Consider the following 15,582-nt stretch of genomic DNA (forward strand, 5'->3'; position numbering starts at 1 on the left):
CATTTGTTAAACAGCCTGTCTATGAAAAGTTAAGTTGTCCCGAGAAAAACCTATATCTTCCTTAAAGGTTAATAGTTGGTTATCGATCCCGAAAAGAAGTGTACAAGTATCTACCATACTTGTATCGTTAGGTGAAGTTTCTTTGAAAAATTGTGTTACTCTCAATGAGATACATTAGTTTTAATACACACATAAAACTAATAAGTAGGTAGTGAACTAATTCCTAAGGGTATTGTTGATACCCTCTAGTAATCAAAACAATTATTACTTTGAGGTTAGTTCACTAAGTTCATTATTACCAAATGTAAATCTCCATTATCTAAGTTGCGAGTTCTATAACCATACAATAAACTGGATATGGCGTGTAACGGGGGCCAGTATCTTTTTTGACTTTGTCACCCATAGACCTGTCGTTCCCACTGTAGCTATGTCACACCCCGAAAACCGAAGGCGGAAACATTTCCGGGGTTGACTCCACGTTGAGTATCAAATCCAATGCACATAGTAAGTAAAGTAAAACAACCATTACATTACATAAAGAAAAGTTTTACAATTGCTTCAAAAGTAAAGTTATACAGTTGTGATACATATATATGAACAAAATGAAACGGGTCTTTTGAGTACTGCGTCTTCGGACAAAAAGGATCTTCGGGTACCTGTTCTAACGCTGACCTGAGAACACAAGCGGTTTGAAAATCAACATAACGCTGGTGAGTTCATAAGAAGTTATTGTTTGTGAAATGTTCAAGTTTCCTTTTTGTTTTTGAAATGTTACGCACACCAATAAAATCCCATATTTTCTTACAAAGGGTTTGTTATCGTTTGCCAACATGTAAAGTAAAGTTGTACACTGAAAAACATGTTTACTTTTGAGAAAATGTACAGTTAGGTTATCTGGTTTGACATGTTGTTCTGGTTATGTACCAATGTATTCCCAGGAAAGTCCCATACTTTCTTGATTTGTATGTTATCAATTGTGAAAGATGTAAAGTTATTCGGTTTGTTATCCTTTCTTGTTATGTAAACATCTCCCCAGGAAAGTCCCATACTTTCCTGAATGTTAGTTATCAATGTAAAAGATGTATTCCTGTTAGACCTGGTTATGTACAAGGTTTCCCAGGAAAGTCCCTTACTTTCTTGATTGTTGATTACCGTATGTAAAAGATGTTTTTCCGAATACGTGGTTATGTTCAATGTTTCCCCAGGAAAGTCCCATATTTTCCTGAATGTTGGTTTCCAATGTGAAAGATGTATATCGAAACCTGGTTATCTTGTGAATTTGTATAAAGTTGTTCATTATTACTATAAGTAAATTTCTGTTATCCTAATTGCGAGTTCCATAACCATACGATGGACTAAACCTGTGGCAATAAGTAGTCCACATTCTTATAACTTTCGTCACCCTTGAACCATTTCGGTTCGGCTGTAGCTAGCAGCCAGGTGTGGGGTGGTCAGCCCCGTATAGATCAATACACTCAAGTCACGCTCTCTAAATCCCAGAGATTCTGGTTACGGGTGCAGTCCTCCACTCGCGTATCTTTGTGGAGTGTTCGCCGAGGACGTGTCTCCAATCATACAGGATTAACAAATTTACTAGTAATAATATGATAGTCCTCCACTCGCGTATTTATGTGGAGTGTTACCAAGGACAAAACAGTGTACAGGTATTATGTTCAAATGTTCTAATGTCATGCTTTTAACTGATAAAATGTGGAAAGCCATTTGTGAAATATATGTAAAACATAACAGTTTAAAACCCATTTCACAAATATATGTTTACGTGATCTGCATGTTCAAACGGTTTAAAACCCATTTCACAAATATATGTTTACGTCAACTGTCCACAGCTTGCTGCAGGACCGGTGCAGGCTCCAGCACTGGCTACGTTGAGGATCACAGGTGGAGGTCAGGGTGGAGCGGAGCCCCCAAGGGCTTAGGGTCGTGCTTTTTAGCTTGCTGCCGCGGGTATGTTTCTTTCTGTTGTTTTGGTTATTTATGATTATTGTGGAGTATCGTTATCTGCTAGTCTTGTTGGTTGGTTATGGAATTTCGTTTCGGGTTTTCGTGTGGTATCCGTTGTTCCTTGAGGGTTTGGGCGAGTTGTGTTCGGGATTTCGTTTTGGTATCCTTTGTTCCCTGAAGGATCTATATGGTTATGGATTAGTACTTCGAGCTATTGTGGATTATCTCTGTAAGGATTAGTGGTGGATGCGGCGTTGGTTTGAATGTCAGGTAGCCTCTGCAGTCTGAGGGGTGGATATTTGAAGATTAAGTTCCTTTCGAGCGGGTTGCTCAGTGTGGAAACATGATTTTTATGGAAGTTGTTAGCGCCGGGGAGAAACATTTTGCGTGTAAGTGTTGGTCTTCTGCAAGGTTGCTTTAGGAGATCGGTGATGGCGATCGGTGATTAATTGTCAGTGTCTTAAGTGGGGGAGAATTGGAAATTCTCCGAATGGTCGTTAGGCTTGAGAGGTCGCTTAGCTGCTTGGGGAATTCAGCGGTATTTCTATCAGCCGAGAGCAGGCTCGTATGGGTGAGTAACAGGCGTGCGGGGTGGAATACAAACCTAGGGCATTTGATTGTGGAAGGCATGGGAGCAGGCCGGGATCGAGTATGTATGATGGAGATAGAGTTCGGAACCCCTAGAGAGCTAGAACGGTATGCACGGGAGGATTTCCCGAAGGGATAGTTCGGAATGATGAATGCTAGTTGAGTGGTCCGGATAGACTGAAGGCCGGTAGGCGTTCCATTCAGGCCGAAGGCTCGGAGGACGGTCCAGCCAGACTGAAGGTACTGAGAGCGGTCCAGATTGGCTGAAGGTTCTGAGAGTGGTCCAGATTGGCTGAAGGCCTGGTGAGGCGGTCCAGTCATGCTGAAGACTCTACGAGTATTGTTGGATCGGTTCGAGGTTATGTATTGCGTATGTTGCAGTGAGATTGCATTGGAAGGTCTGGCCCCGGTTAGTGATCTTGATCAGTGAAGATAGTGCATGGGCTTGAGAGTCCCTGCGATGAGATTCAGAGTAGTTGTGTTGAATGGATATCGGGTGCGCTTTAAAGAGGTGGTGTAGCGTGGGGTAAGCACCATAGTACTTGTCGTGGTGACAAGGCGGCCGAGTGGTTTCCTTGGTAAGGAAAGAGGGACGAATGAAATTCCGAAAGGGAGTGCAAATTCACGGAAGTGAAAGCGGCAGTGTAGAGTTATGATCGGAGTGGTCCGACGGTGGTCATTGAGCAGCGTGTGCGGCGGCGGTTTGGGACGACATCATGAGGGGATGCCTGCCGGGGTTGCAGAAGGGATTTCCGAGGCTGTAAAGTCAAGAGGCTCGTAATGGGTGCAGATATTGAGTTTTGGGTTCCCAGTTTGATTTTGGGAAAGGATTTGTGTATCAGTGGTTCATCCTGAGGGATGTTTTGAGGATCGTCAGAGTGATGGATTTCCTGACCCGAGGGTGCTAGAGCTAGTTCAGCATGTGCATGCGATTGCAAGAAGAGAACTCATGGGAGTTGCTCTGAAGAGTGTGTCTTTCTGTCAGCCTGGAATGGATAGAGTTGGACTCGGATCGGGAATCGGGTGGTGCAAAGTTAATTATAGCTCATATGGGTCGAGTAATGGTTGTGATTTGGAGCAGTAACGGATTACGGGTAATTTTCGTTTGTTGAGTGCGGTTATCGGAGGATACAGCCGGTGCCCGGTTTGAGACGGTGGTCGGACACCGTAAGGAAAGAGAGAGTGAGTTGAGTTTCGTGGGGTATGCCTTGAGGGACCTCGTCCGGCTAAAGCCAGGTGGTGCATCGTGGGAGTATTTTGGTGTTGAGTTGCCGTAAGCTTCGAGGGCGAAGCCTAATTTAAGTGGGGGAGAATTGTAACATCCCGGAATAGCAAGAGTAGTGTTGAAGGGCTAAAAGTGTAAATCTTGAAGGGCGACTCGGCGAGTCCATGGATGGACTCGGCGAGTAGAGTCGTGACTTTGGTCGCGTGACAAGTGACCTACTCGGCGAGTCCAAAGATGGACTCGGCAAGTACGTGCTGGGCGAAGAAAACCCTAAATCCGGGGAATGAGCCCTATATAAAGACCATTATGTTTCCTCCACAGCCTCCTTGATCCCCCTTGAGTCCCAGAAACCCTAATTTCATGGAGGAACCCCCATTGTTGAGCAATTGGAGCTTGGAGAGGTGGTTGTTGAAGAAATCTTGAAGGAGAAGAGGCTTAGATCAAAGGGCTTTTCTTGGATTCGAGTTTCATTGCTGTTGGGACATTCTTTGGAGGTAATATTTCATCCTTGGGCTGTGTTCTCTTAGATTCTTATTTTGGGGTTGTGTGGGAAGCTTAGTTGTGTGACATCTTGAGTTTGAAGGATGGATCTGAGGTTGCTACCTCAGATCTGGAGTGGAGAAGACCTTAAGAGCATTAAAGCCCCTGTTCTTGTGTTGTTAATGGAGATATCTTGTCCCAAACCTTGGTTCAAAGGTGAATAAGTCCTAGATCTCTTTGGATTCACATAAAGTTTGCCACTTTACGTGATGGATGGATTGTAGGAGGCTAGATCTATGTTTTGGATCAATTGCATGGCCTGAGATGCTTCTATATGGATTCAGACCGGTGGTACTCGACAAGTCACATGGGTGGACTCGACGAGTTGCTTGAAGATGGCCTGGAACTCGGCAAGTTGGAAGAACAACTCGGCGAGTAGGTTGAAGATAGCCTTGGACTCGGCGAGTCTGTTCTTGGACTCGGCGAGTCTTGTCGAAGAGTCCCAATATTTCCTAGTTGAGTCGAGAATCGGAGAGTCAAGGGATGACTCGGTGAGTTGGGTGCGAGTAGACTCAGAGTTGTTGGACTCGGCGAGTCTTGGGGTGACTCGGTGAGTTGGGTCGCTGATGGAGGGAAGTTCTGAGCATAGGGACTCGGCGAGTCATCGGGTTGACTCGGCGAGTAGGGTCAGTCAGGGGTTGACTTTGACTTTGTCCAAGGTTGACCTGTTGTCTTCCAGGGGTATTTTGGTAATTAAGGGTATTTATTGAATTGAATGTTTCGGTGTTCAGTGGAGGAGTTCGTGTCAGGGTTGGAGCAGTGGGATCTTATCTTTTCAGCCGGCAGTTTCGAGGTGAGTTATCCTCACTATATCAACAGGGTCTAAGGAACCAAGGTCGGCCCTTATCGGATTGAGATCCGGGTAGTTGTTATTATTTTGTTGTTGTGATATGCTTGCATCCTGAGAGTTAGGACGGTATATGTTAGAGACTTGATTGAGATCGGTATCCTGAGAGATAGGGAGATGCTATGCTAATGACCTGTTAGGTCGGTATCCTGCTTAGAGTATGTTATGCTATGTGATCTGCTAGATCGGCTTGTTTGAATGTGAACTGTTATATGATTATATGTTTATGTGTACATGGTTGCTTGGACTGGAGATGGGTTGAGGCGGTCCTGCTTTGTGCTGTAGGCCAAGATACTCAGGGTGGACCGGTTGTTCCGAAGGCCTAGCGAGCGGTCCGGATATGCTGTAGGCCCCACGCGGGCGGACCAGACGTGCCGAGGCTCGGAGAGTGGACCAGGCCGACTGAAGGCCCGATGCGGACGGACCAGTCATACTGTAGAGTCAGAGAGTGGACCAGGTGAGTTGTAGGCCCAGTGCGGGCGGACCAACCACACTGTAGACTCGAAGGACATGACTAGACTCGGAGGATGGATCCGGTGGACTGAAGGCCCGATACGGTGGACCAGTCACACAGTAGACCCGATATGCATGGCTGTTCTATGTTCCGTTATGTTATGTATGTCTTATATGTTTTGGACCGGAAGGTCGTAGCCTGGAAGGGCGTATATGTGGTTGGTATTTTGGGGGTATCTCACTAAGCTTTCGGGCTTACAGTTGTGGTTTAATGTTTTTCAGGTTCTTCAGCAGACTGTAGCAAGGCAAAGGCGTGATCGTACCGCTCCTCATAATTTCGTGGCAATGTGATTCTGGGAATACTCTAAATGATTTGTATTGAAAACCTTTTTGTAAACAATTTAATGAAATCGGGTTGTTTTGAAAAATTTGAAATTGGTTGTATTTTTCGGTCGTTACATTTTCCCTGTACATATATTTAATGATCTATTCACTTAAACTATAAATGTAAAAACTATATTTTGTTAATGATAGTTACACTTGGGAAAATTACACATTTTTACATAAAACGAACATTTAGAACAGTTAAGTCTTGGTAGAAGATTACATTGAGAACAGTTAGGTCTTGGTAGAAGACACCCTTATATAATAGTTGAAATCATATGGATTTCTAGAGTTTTTTCAAACGTTTACACTTTTTTTACTTACAGTTCATAAACTTACAAATTCTTACGTACAAATTAAGACACTAAAATATTTATGATCTCAACAGCTTCAAAGCTGATACTCGCTTTCAAAATTACTTGTAACCTCAGGTCATTATAGATAGGTACCGATGCAAGGAGAAAGGAAGATGGAGCTCGTTCAAGACTCCTCTTTCATTTTGATTTATACTTTAGTGTTTATCAAAATTTGACAGAACACTTGTGTAATAATTATATTATTAATGCAATGGATGATGTTATTACTTGTTTACTACTTTTCATTGTTGTGATACTGTACATGACATCCTCCGCCCCAGAACGTTTCCGTCGTTCTTGGTTTTAGGGTGTGACACGTGATAGTATAGTAAAGGTAATAAAGGGTGTCGAACACTAAGAGAACGAGTATGATTTAACTAAAAACTATTACTACTAATTAAACTAAGAAACAACAATAAATTTAGGGGGTTTTATCTGATTTTGGAAGTTTAGAAAAACTTAAATTATCAGCTAAACAACTAAAACTAGCAAAATTTACTTAAACTAAAGCAAACAAAATAGAAACGATTTTAAACCAAGATTAAAGAGTACTTTCATTTAGCTGCGAATTTCGTATCGCCTATAGTTGATTTCTCATGCAATGGATTATTTAGTTGGTTACCGATTCTAAGTTACTAGTTATCTTGTTCCGATTTCTTAGCTTTTACCAATTCATGAATTAACATTACAATGATCACGCAACAAGTGAACTCCTAATTGATTTACTAATAAATTTGGACTATGAATGACAAGACCTAGTGATTTTCTTATCTATGATCAAGACAATAAATCAAGCATATAGTATCATTATTAATGCTCTCGAATGTTGTAAAAATCGTTCAACGGTAGCTCGACGGTCGATTGGTGTTACAGGATTAATCGGTCTTGGCGGAGATTAATCGGAGACCATAGATTATTAATAAAATTTTAAAATTAATCAAAGATTATTATATCTTAAGAAAAACAAGTACTTCAAAATTGGAAAATAAAAAATTTTGTAATTTGAAAATTTGAAAATACGAAAATATGAACATTTTTGTATAATATTTGAAAATTTGAAAATTTTAGAGTAAAAAAAAGTAGATTTTTTGAAATTTTTTTAAAATTTTTAACTTTTTTTTTGTTGACCGATTAATCCCGCGAAACCCGATTACTTTTTTTACTTTTGTTGACTTTTTTTTACTTTACTTTTGTTGACTGAACAGTTGCAAAACAAGTTTGATCCAGTTCCAGTCCGGTCTAAAGTCCACCAATTTTTACAAAGTAGTTCCGGTCTAAGAACCGGTCCGATTCGGTCAAAATACTCACCCCTACAATTGTAATAGATAAACTAACTTTCGGTATGCTCTAACGAATTATATCATATGCACCTAAAGTTATACTGGTCCAACGGATACAAGAACCTGAAAACACGGACCTGCCTCAACCAGATCGGTCCAAGGTCCACCAGTTTCTGCCAAATTGGTCTATTCCGGTACAATTCAAATGTTATCATTAAGTTAATGAATAAATAAAATAAAATTAATATGGTATTATCTTGAACAATATTAAAGCCTCAATTATAAGATTGTATTGATATATAGATGTTTTAATGATCTGTCGATATTACTTATTTACTTTTGTCATAACACATCTTTGAAAAGCTGACTGAATTGGAGCATTAACCTTATGTTTGACAGAAGTTTTAATGTTTTACTGATTACAATACACTTACACTCTAATACTCATAATATCAACATATGCTTGCATTCTTTCAACAATAATAACAATACGTAACCCATAATATTACCATACCTACATTTCTTTCACACAAAATATCAACGTACTTACAATAACTTAACCATAATAGCAAAAGTTGTATTTTCCTTACTAATGCAACATTGTCCATATACATTGCTATTATTAGTAAAAAAAATGAAGTGTAATGTTATTATCAGTAAAAAAAAAAAAAAAAACAATAACACAGATAAAAATACACACAAAGAAATCCAAACTTTAAATTTCTTACAAAATCAATCCCATCAACATTTTGTAGTAAATATTGTTAAAAAAAATAAAAGACAGATAAGAGACATGATGACTTAATGGGAAATGAACAGTGCATTAAGTCATTTTTTTTTCTTGTCATATGCTTCAATGTTTTGGGGTTCACATTCCGGACTAAAAAGGCGAACCAATAAAGCGGTCCCCGCACTTACTGTAACCGCTCCAGTACTTGCCCACCTCAGACTTCTCGGAACATTCACTCTTGGACCTGCAACAAACACATTGCAAGAATTAACAACCTACTTTTTATGCAAAAAGTCACGACTTAATGGTGAAAAAGTATAATATTCCATAAAAACTATAGCGGTTTTCATGGAATTTAAGTTATGTTTGGCAGACTGGCTGAAAAGCTAGCTAGTAATTGACAGCTGAAAAGCTAGCTAGTAATTGACAGCTGAAAAGTTAGTTGATAACTGAAAAGCTAGCTATTAGGTTATAAGCTAGCTGACAAAAAATAACGTCCGGTAAAAACTAGGTAATAAGCTAGCTGAAAGATATAAAATGACATAAAAGGACATTTAGAAGAATACGCTTTTTGTAATTAATTAAGGGTATATTTGGAAAAAATTTAAAAAGCTACTCAAAGTAGCTTTTTAAAAAGCTAGCTTATCAGCTACTTTTTGGCTTGCCAAACATGACAATTTAAAAAAGCCTGAAAAATAAACTAGCTTATCAGCTAACTGTGGGGCGCCAAACACAGCCTTAGGCTTAAATATTTGCAGAGAGAGATAAACAGTAATATATATATATATATATATATATATATATATATATATATATATATATATATATATATATATAGGACAAACCGTAATGCAGACGACATAGGATCCAAAACCCTAAGGCTCCCCCAACACTAAAAACACCAGCAGTGTGTCTCATCAATCTTGAGCAAGGTTTCGAATCAGATCTCATTAGCTCACCATCAGAAAAACCAAAAAAACGTCTTAATGCCATTTTGCTTTTTTTTTTAAAAAAAAAAAAGCTTCCAGACACAAATTAAGTCCTTCAACACGAGCTTCCTCAGAATCAACCTGAATTAAACAAGAAAACAATGAATAATAAGCAAAATATCATATTAGCTCTACCTAATATTTATGTATCATATAATTATATACATCATAAATAAACTTCCAAAATATCATATACTTGTCAAAGTCCTTTATTTAAACGTTTATTTAATCAATTTTTTTCATCATTAAAAAACCTTAGATTGACCATAATACCCTTTCGAAATAGCAAGAGTACTTTGTATCTCATTTCACAAACATTTATTGGATCATTTCTTCACAACATGGGTAGTCGGTTCAGTTCATCACTGAAACTAGTTGAAATCATATAATTATAGGCTCCATTAATAAATTAAACTTATTAGCAATTAATAACTGAGAATTCAGCATACAAGTGAAAGAAAAAAACTGTAATTAGTTTCAGTGATAAACTTCATCAACCCTAATACCCATTTTGTGAAGAAATAAATAATCCAGCAAAGGGTTGTGGAATGTGAGATGCAAAGTACTCTTGCAATTTTAAAAGCGTATTATGGTCGATCTAAGTTTTTTTTTAATAATGAAATGATTTTAAATAACAAAAATTACAAGTTTAGTTAGTTCAAGGCTCAAAATGAGAATTCCAATTAAAAAATAGTACAAGACATATCAGTAACAAAAGGGGTTGAAAGCACATTTATTCAACAACTTTTCTCTTATTTTCCACTTTATGCGACAAAATAGTATTTTAAACGAAATATGCAACACAATAGTATTTGATTAAATGCTTATTTATGCAACAATGTATCACTTTTTCACCAACTTACACCACAAAGATTCAATTTTTTACAAACAATGGAACAGTCTTTCAATTTTTTTACCAATTTATGCAATAAGGTTTCACTCTTTCAATCAATTCATGCAACTTACATGAATAGTGCAACCATATGTCAAATGGTTAAACAAGTAGGTGGTAGAAGATTGTATCTTATGGTTTCATTTGTGGCTGAATACTTCATACAAAAACGACTTTCTTGCTTGCATAAACTGGGAACAGATGAAACGTATTTAACCCTAAAAAGCAACTCTGCAACGATACCCTAAAAAATACTACTACCAAGCGTACAATTTGTAGACTATGCCAAGTTATATGAACAATTAATCTAACGATTACAAGAAGAAGAAAGCAAATTGATGAATTAGGTTAATTATAGCGAAGAAAAGATGAAAAGGATGAGCGAGAATTAGGGATTTACCAGATAATTTGGAGTTATCGTTGTGATTGGGTGTAAGTGTATTGTAGAAACGTGTGAATCGGTGGCGGGTTGAGGGTTTGGGAAGCGAAGGTTTCTTCTTAAGACCAAAAATCTCCTGGACCAAAGGGACGTGAACCAGTAGCAGTTTCCAGGCCAAAAACCAACCGAAAACAAGCAACGAAAGTACAAAAGAGACGGCGAGGATTGGCCGGAGAATCAGGAGGGTGAAGCGATCTGAATATGAAAGTGAGCACCCAACAAATGATTCCATTCACCGGAGGAAAAAGCTTCCGCTAATGGCCTAATGGACTAAGAGCGTGTTTGGGTGGCTTAGAGGCTGTTTGGTCACGCTTTCAAGAAAAAGGTTTTTTTAGTTTATTACCGATTCTCTTTGGGTATAAGTTAAATAAGTATTTGGATAGTGACATTTATAAAAATAATTTATATTTGTAACTAAAGGAGTGCTTGAAAAGTATTTATTGGTTTATTGGTTTTTGAAAAGCTAATAAGTAAAAAAGAAAAAAAAAAAAAAAAAAAAAAAAGTGTTTGGCAAACTCAAAATTATATTTTAAAATAGTTTTTTTATAACTTTTAAAAAACATTTTTTAATAAGCATGTAAAACATGGTTTTTTTTTTAAATGTTTGTCAAACTTAAAAACACTTTTCAGAATATTTTTTTCATAAGTTTCACAAAACATTTTTTTAATAAGCATCTAAAACATGATTTTTTGAAACTGTTTATGGTTTTTCAACCAAAATAACTTAAAAAAACATTTTTTTAAGCCAAACATTTTTTAACTTATTGATTTATTGATTTTTTCATTACAAAAACGTATCCAAACACTTTTTAAAAAACTCATTTTACAACTACTATAAGCAAATATCTATCTAAAAATATTTTTAGAGTTCAAAAAGCACTCTCAAACACCCCTTAATTGGGAAATCTGTGAAAAAAATGTCAAAGTTTTGGTTCAGTTTAGGATCTAATCTTAAATTAAATCTATATTTATATATATTTATAAATAAAGTATTTTTCCTTTCATCGTATTCATTTGAAACTTCTATGTATTTTTTCTTTCATCATATTCATTTGAAACTTGCTTGATTTTTTAATTTTTTTTAATAATGATCATAAGTTGGTTAATAAAATTAAATAAATTTCAATATTAAAAGAATATTTTAATTCTACTTATAAAGTTAAGTTTTCTTTTTTACTTTTAACATATTATACTTAATTTATTAGTTTTAATATATTGTTGGATGTAAATCATTATCATTTTAAATCTATAGCTTTTGAACAATTTGTATAAAATATTTAAATTATAAATTTAAATATAACATTACATGATCAACTTAAATATAAATTTTTGTTTAACTTAAACAACCAAAAAGTATTTTGTAAACAGTTAAAAATGATAAATTGTAGTGTCTTTCTAATAATGATTATAAGTTAATTAATAAAGTTAAATAAATATCAAACCTAAAGTATAATCATTAATAAACTAAATTTTAATATTAAAATAATATATTTACTTCTACTTATAAAAGTTATATCATTAACTTTTAACATATTATACTTAATTTAATAGATTTAATATGTTGTTTTATGTAAACCATTATCAGTTTAAAGCTATAATTTTTGAACAGTTTTGAAAAAAATACTTAAATTGTTAATTTAAATATAACATTACAGTGTTGATTTAAATATAAATTTCAGTTCCACTTAAAAATCCAATTAATATTTTGTGAATAGTTAAAAGTGATAAATTGTAGTGCTAAATGCAAAAACTAAATTATAATCTCAATTTAACTAAAATATTTCCTAAAGATATTTTATAATTGTTAAAAGTTTACAAATAAGTAGCTTAAAATAAATTAAAATAACAATAGTTAAAAATAACTATATATAAATGATTATATTGTTACATTAAAAATAAAAAACAATATTTGATGTTTTAACTAATTATAATGATAGAAATTAAAACTTTAAGTAAATAAATTTTAAAAATAATTTATTAACAATAACAACAACTATAAATAACGGTTCATACTATACAGTTATAATCGATGTATATGTTATCATATAATTCAAAATAATCAATATATTATATCAATTTAATATACAAATTATTATATCAAATTTAACAACAACGTTATTGTTATATTTAAAAAAACAAATCAACTATATAGGTGTTTATGTGCAATACGCGGGCATTCGCCTAGTATAATTATAAAGAAATCATTTTTCCTTTCACCAAGTTCATTTGAAACTCTCATGCATTTTTCTTTCACTATATTCATTTGAAATTCCTATGACTTTTCAAATTTTTTCTAATAATGAATATAAGTTGGTTAATAAAGTTAAATAAATATCAAACCTGAAGTATAATAATATATAAACTAAAATTCAATATTAAAAAAATATCTTTACTTCTTACTTATAAAGTTATGTTTTTTAACTTTTAATATATTATACATAATTTATTAGTTATAATATATTGTTGAATGTAAACCATTATTATTTTAAAGCTACAAATTTTGAACAATTTGTATAAAATATTTAAATTATTAATTTAAATATAATATTGCAGGGTCAACTTAAATATAAACTTTAGTTAAACTTAAACAACCCAAAGAATATTTTGTAAATAGTTAAAAGTGATAAATTGTAATTTCTTTCTAATAATAATTATAAGTTGGTTAATAATGTTAAATAAATATCAAACCTAAATTGTAATCATAAATAAACTAAATTTCAATATTAATATAATATTTTTACTTTTACTTATAAAGTTATGTCTTTAACTTTTAACATATTATACTTAATTTATTAGATTTAATATGTTGTTGTATATAAACCATTATCAGTTTAAAGCTACAACTAGTGAAGAGTTTTGAAAAATACTTAAATTGTTAATTTAAATTATTACAGTGTCAAATATAAATTTCAGTTTCACTTAAAAAAACTCAAATAATATTTTGTGAATGTTTAAAAGTGATAAATTGTAGTGCTAAATACGAAAACTAAATTGCAATATCAATTTAAGTAAAATATTTCCTAAAGATATTTTAATAATCGTTAAAAGTTTTCAAATAATTAGCTTAAAATAATTTACAAAACAATAGTTAAAAATAACTCTATATAAATGATTATATCGTTACATTTAAATCAAAAAACAATGTTTGATGTTTTAAATAATTATAATGATAGAAATTAAAATATTAAGCAAATAAATTTTAAAAAATTAATTAACAATAACAACAACTATAAATAACATTAAACAATATATTATATTTAATTTTATTCATAAGTAACTCGCGGGTAGAAATCATTCAAACGATTGAGATTATGCAGTTATAACATATATATATATATATATATATATATATATATATATATATATATATATATATATATATATATATATATATTATCATATAAATCAAAATAATCAATTTAGTATACGAGTTATTATATCAAATTTAACAACGTTGTTGTTGTATTTAAAAAAACATATATTTATAAAAATTTCAACTATATAGTGTTTCCGCGCAAGGCGCAGGCATTCGCCTAGTTTTATTAATGAAAAATGAAAGAAAATCGGTTATTATAATCACTTTAGCCATCTTTTACCTTTTCAGCAGGTTACTTGAGGTGTGCATCAAATGGATTGTTGGGCTGATGTGGCATGATCTTTCTTTTAAATTTAAAAAATTAGATTTTAAGGGGAAAATGGGTGAGAGGGAATCGAACCCGTAACCTCCCTCTCTAAAACCAAGTTTTTAATCAATTGGACCACAATCCTTTTATATATTTCTCCATTCACGTCTATATATAATAAATGTGGGTCCCACTCATCCTTCTATTCTTCTTTATTTTCTCCTTCACCACCAGTATTACCCTCATCGAGCTAATCCCCGTTAAATCCCTCCAGGAACTCCATCGCCGACAACCCTTCTTCTCCGCCCATTGTCCCACTTTTCCAATCATGTTGGACATCTCTACCGCTCTATATTTCTGATGATTACACACCCAACAAGACAAGATTCTGAAACAAAATTTGATTTCAAGCTCTAAGGTTCAAAATCAAAGTTTTCAATGCTTTTTTATTTGTAAATCGTTGTACGGAAATCAACTCTTGGGTTGTTTGTTGATGCAAAATCAAATGTGCATCAAAATTGAAGTGTCTGGTGAATTTTTTATGTGTGTGTTATCTGGCAGGTTAAGGCATAAAAGGGAAAGAAATGAACAATTTTTGTTTCTGGTGAGATCAGGTCTTCAAATCACAGTTCCTTAAGACTCCAGAGATATGGTGGGCGGTGATAGTGTAGTAGACCGACGGTCTTAGGGCACGTGTGATTTTTGCATCGATTTTCTGGTAAGCTAAGGTTTAGAAGTGTAAGAGCGGCGATCCAATCGACGATAACAGATCCTCAAATCGCATACAGTTTCAGGGTGGGCGGTGGTGGTGAAAAAGATCGTCGATCTTTTTCGTGGTTACCTAGTGTTTTCCGACATGGGTATGGCGTCGGGTCCGGCCAAATAAGGAGTCCCCTAGCCCTTAATTTCGTTTATGCCTTCTGTGACAACCCGAAATTTTCATCCGTACAAACCCTACAGTCAAGCACTTCAAATAAAAGTCAAATACATTTCTGCTAATATTTCGCCGGTTTAAAGTCCGTTTGAGTGTTTTTAATATTTATTCGTCTAACGAAAAAAAATAAAAGGAAGTATGTACTAACTAGGATTAATGTATAACAAATAAACACTTCCCACCATAACAAGGTGTTTACGGCCAAACTTGGGGAGTTTGGGCCGTAAACTCCTCTTGACCGTGAACTCATTCTTAAGGCATGAGTTTACTCCCCAAACTCTTCACTTTTCACTTCCAAGTTCAAGAACTCCCAAGTTTTCTCTTAAGTATCATAACCCCT

General features: G+C 34.5%; 1 protein-coding gene across 1 annotated transcript; it reads right to left on the minus strand.

Annotated features, from left to right (window-relative positions):
* Nucleotides 1-8,328: 8,328 nt before the first annotated feature.
* LOC145045208 (40S ribosomal protein) lies at nt 8,329-10,785 on the minus strand. Its single transcript, XM_078993554.1, has 3 exons — nt 10,647-10,785; nt 9,211-9,435; nt 8,329-8,609 (listed from the first exon to the last, which is right to left on the minus strand). Exons 2-3 carry the CDS (start codon nt 9,356-9,358, stop codon nt 8,464-8,466), a joined length of 294 nt encoding a protein of 97 aa, XP_078849680.1. The 5' UTR covers nt 9,359-9,435; nt 10,647-10,785; the 3' UTR covers nt 8,329-8,463.
* Nucleotides 10,786-15,582: the final 4,797 nt, after the last annotated feature.

This window comes from Lactuca saligna, chromosome 1, assembly GCF_052625555.1.
Source record: "Lactuca saligna cultivar CGN05327 chromosome 1, ASM5262555v1, whole genome shotgun sequence".
Taxonomy (NCBI): domain Eukaryota; kingdom Viridiplantae; phylum Streptophyta; class Magnoliopsida; order Asterales; family Asteraceae; genus Lactuca; species Lactuca saligna.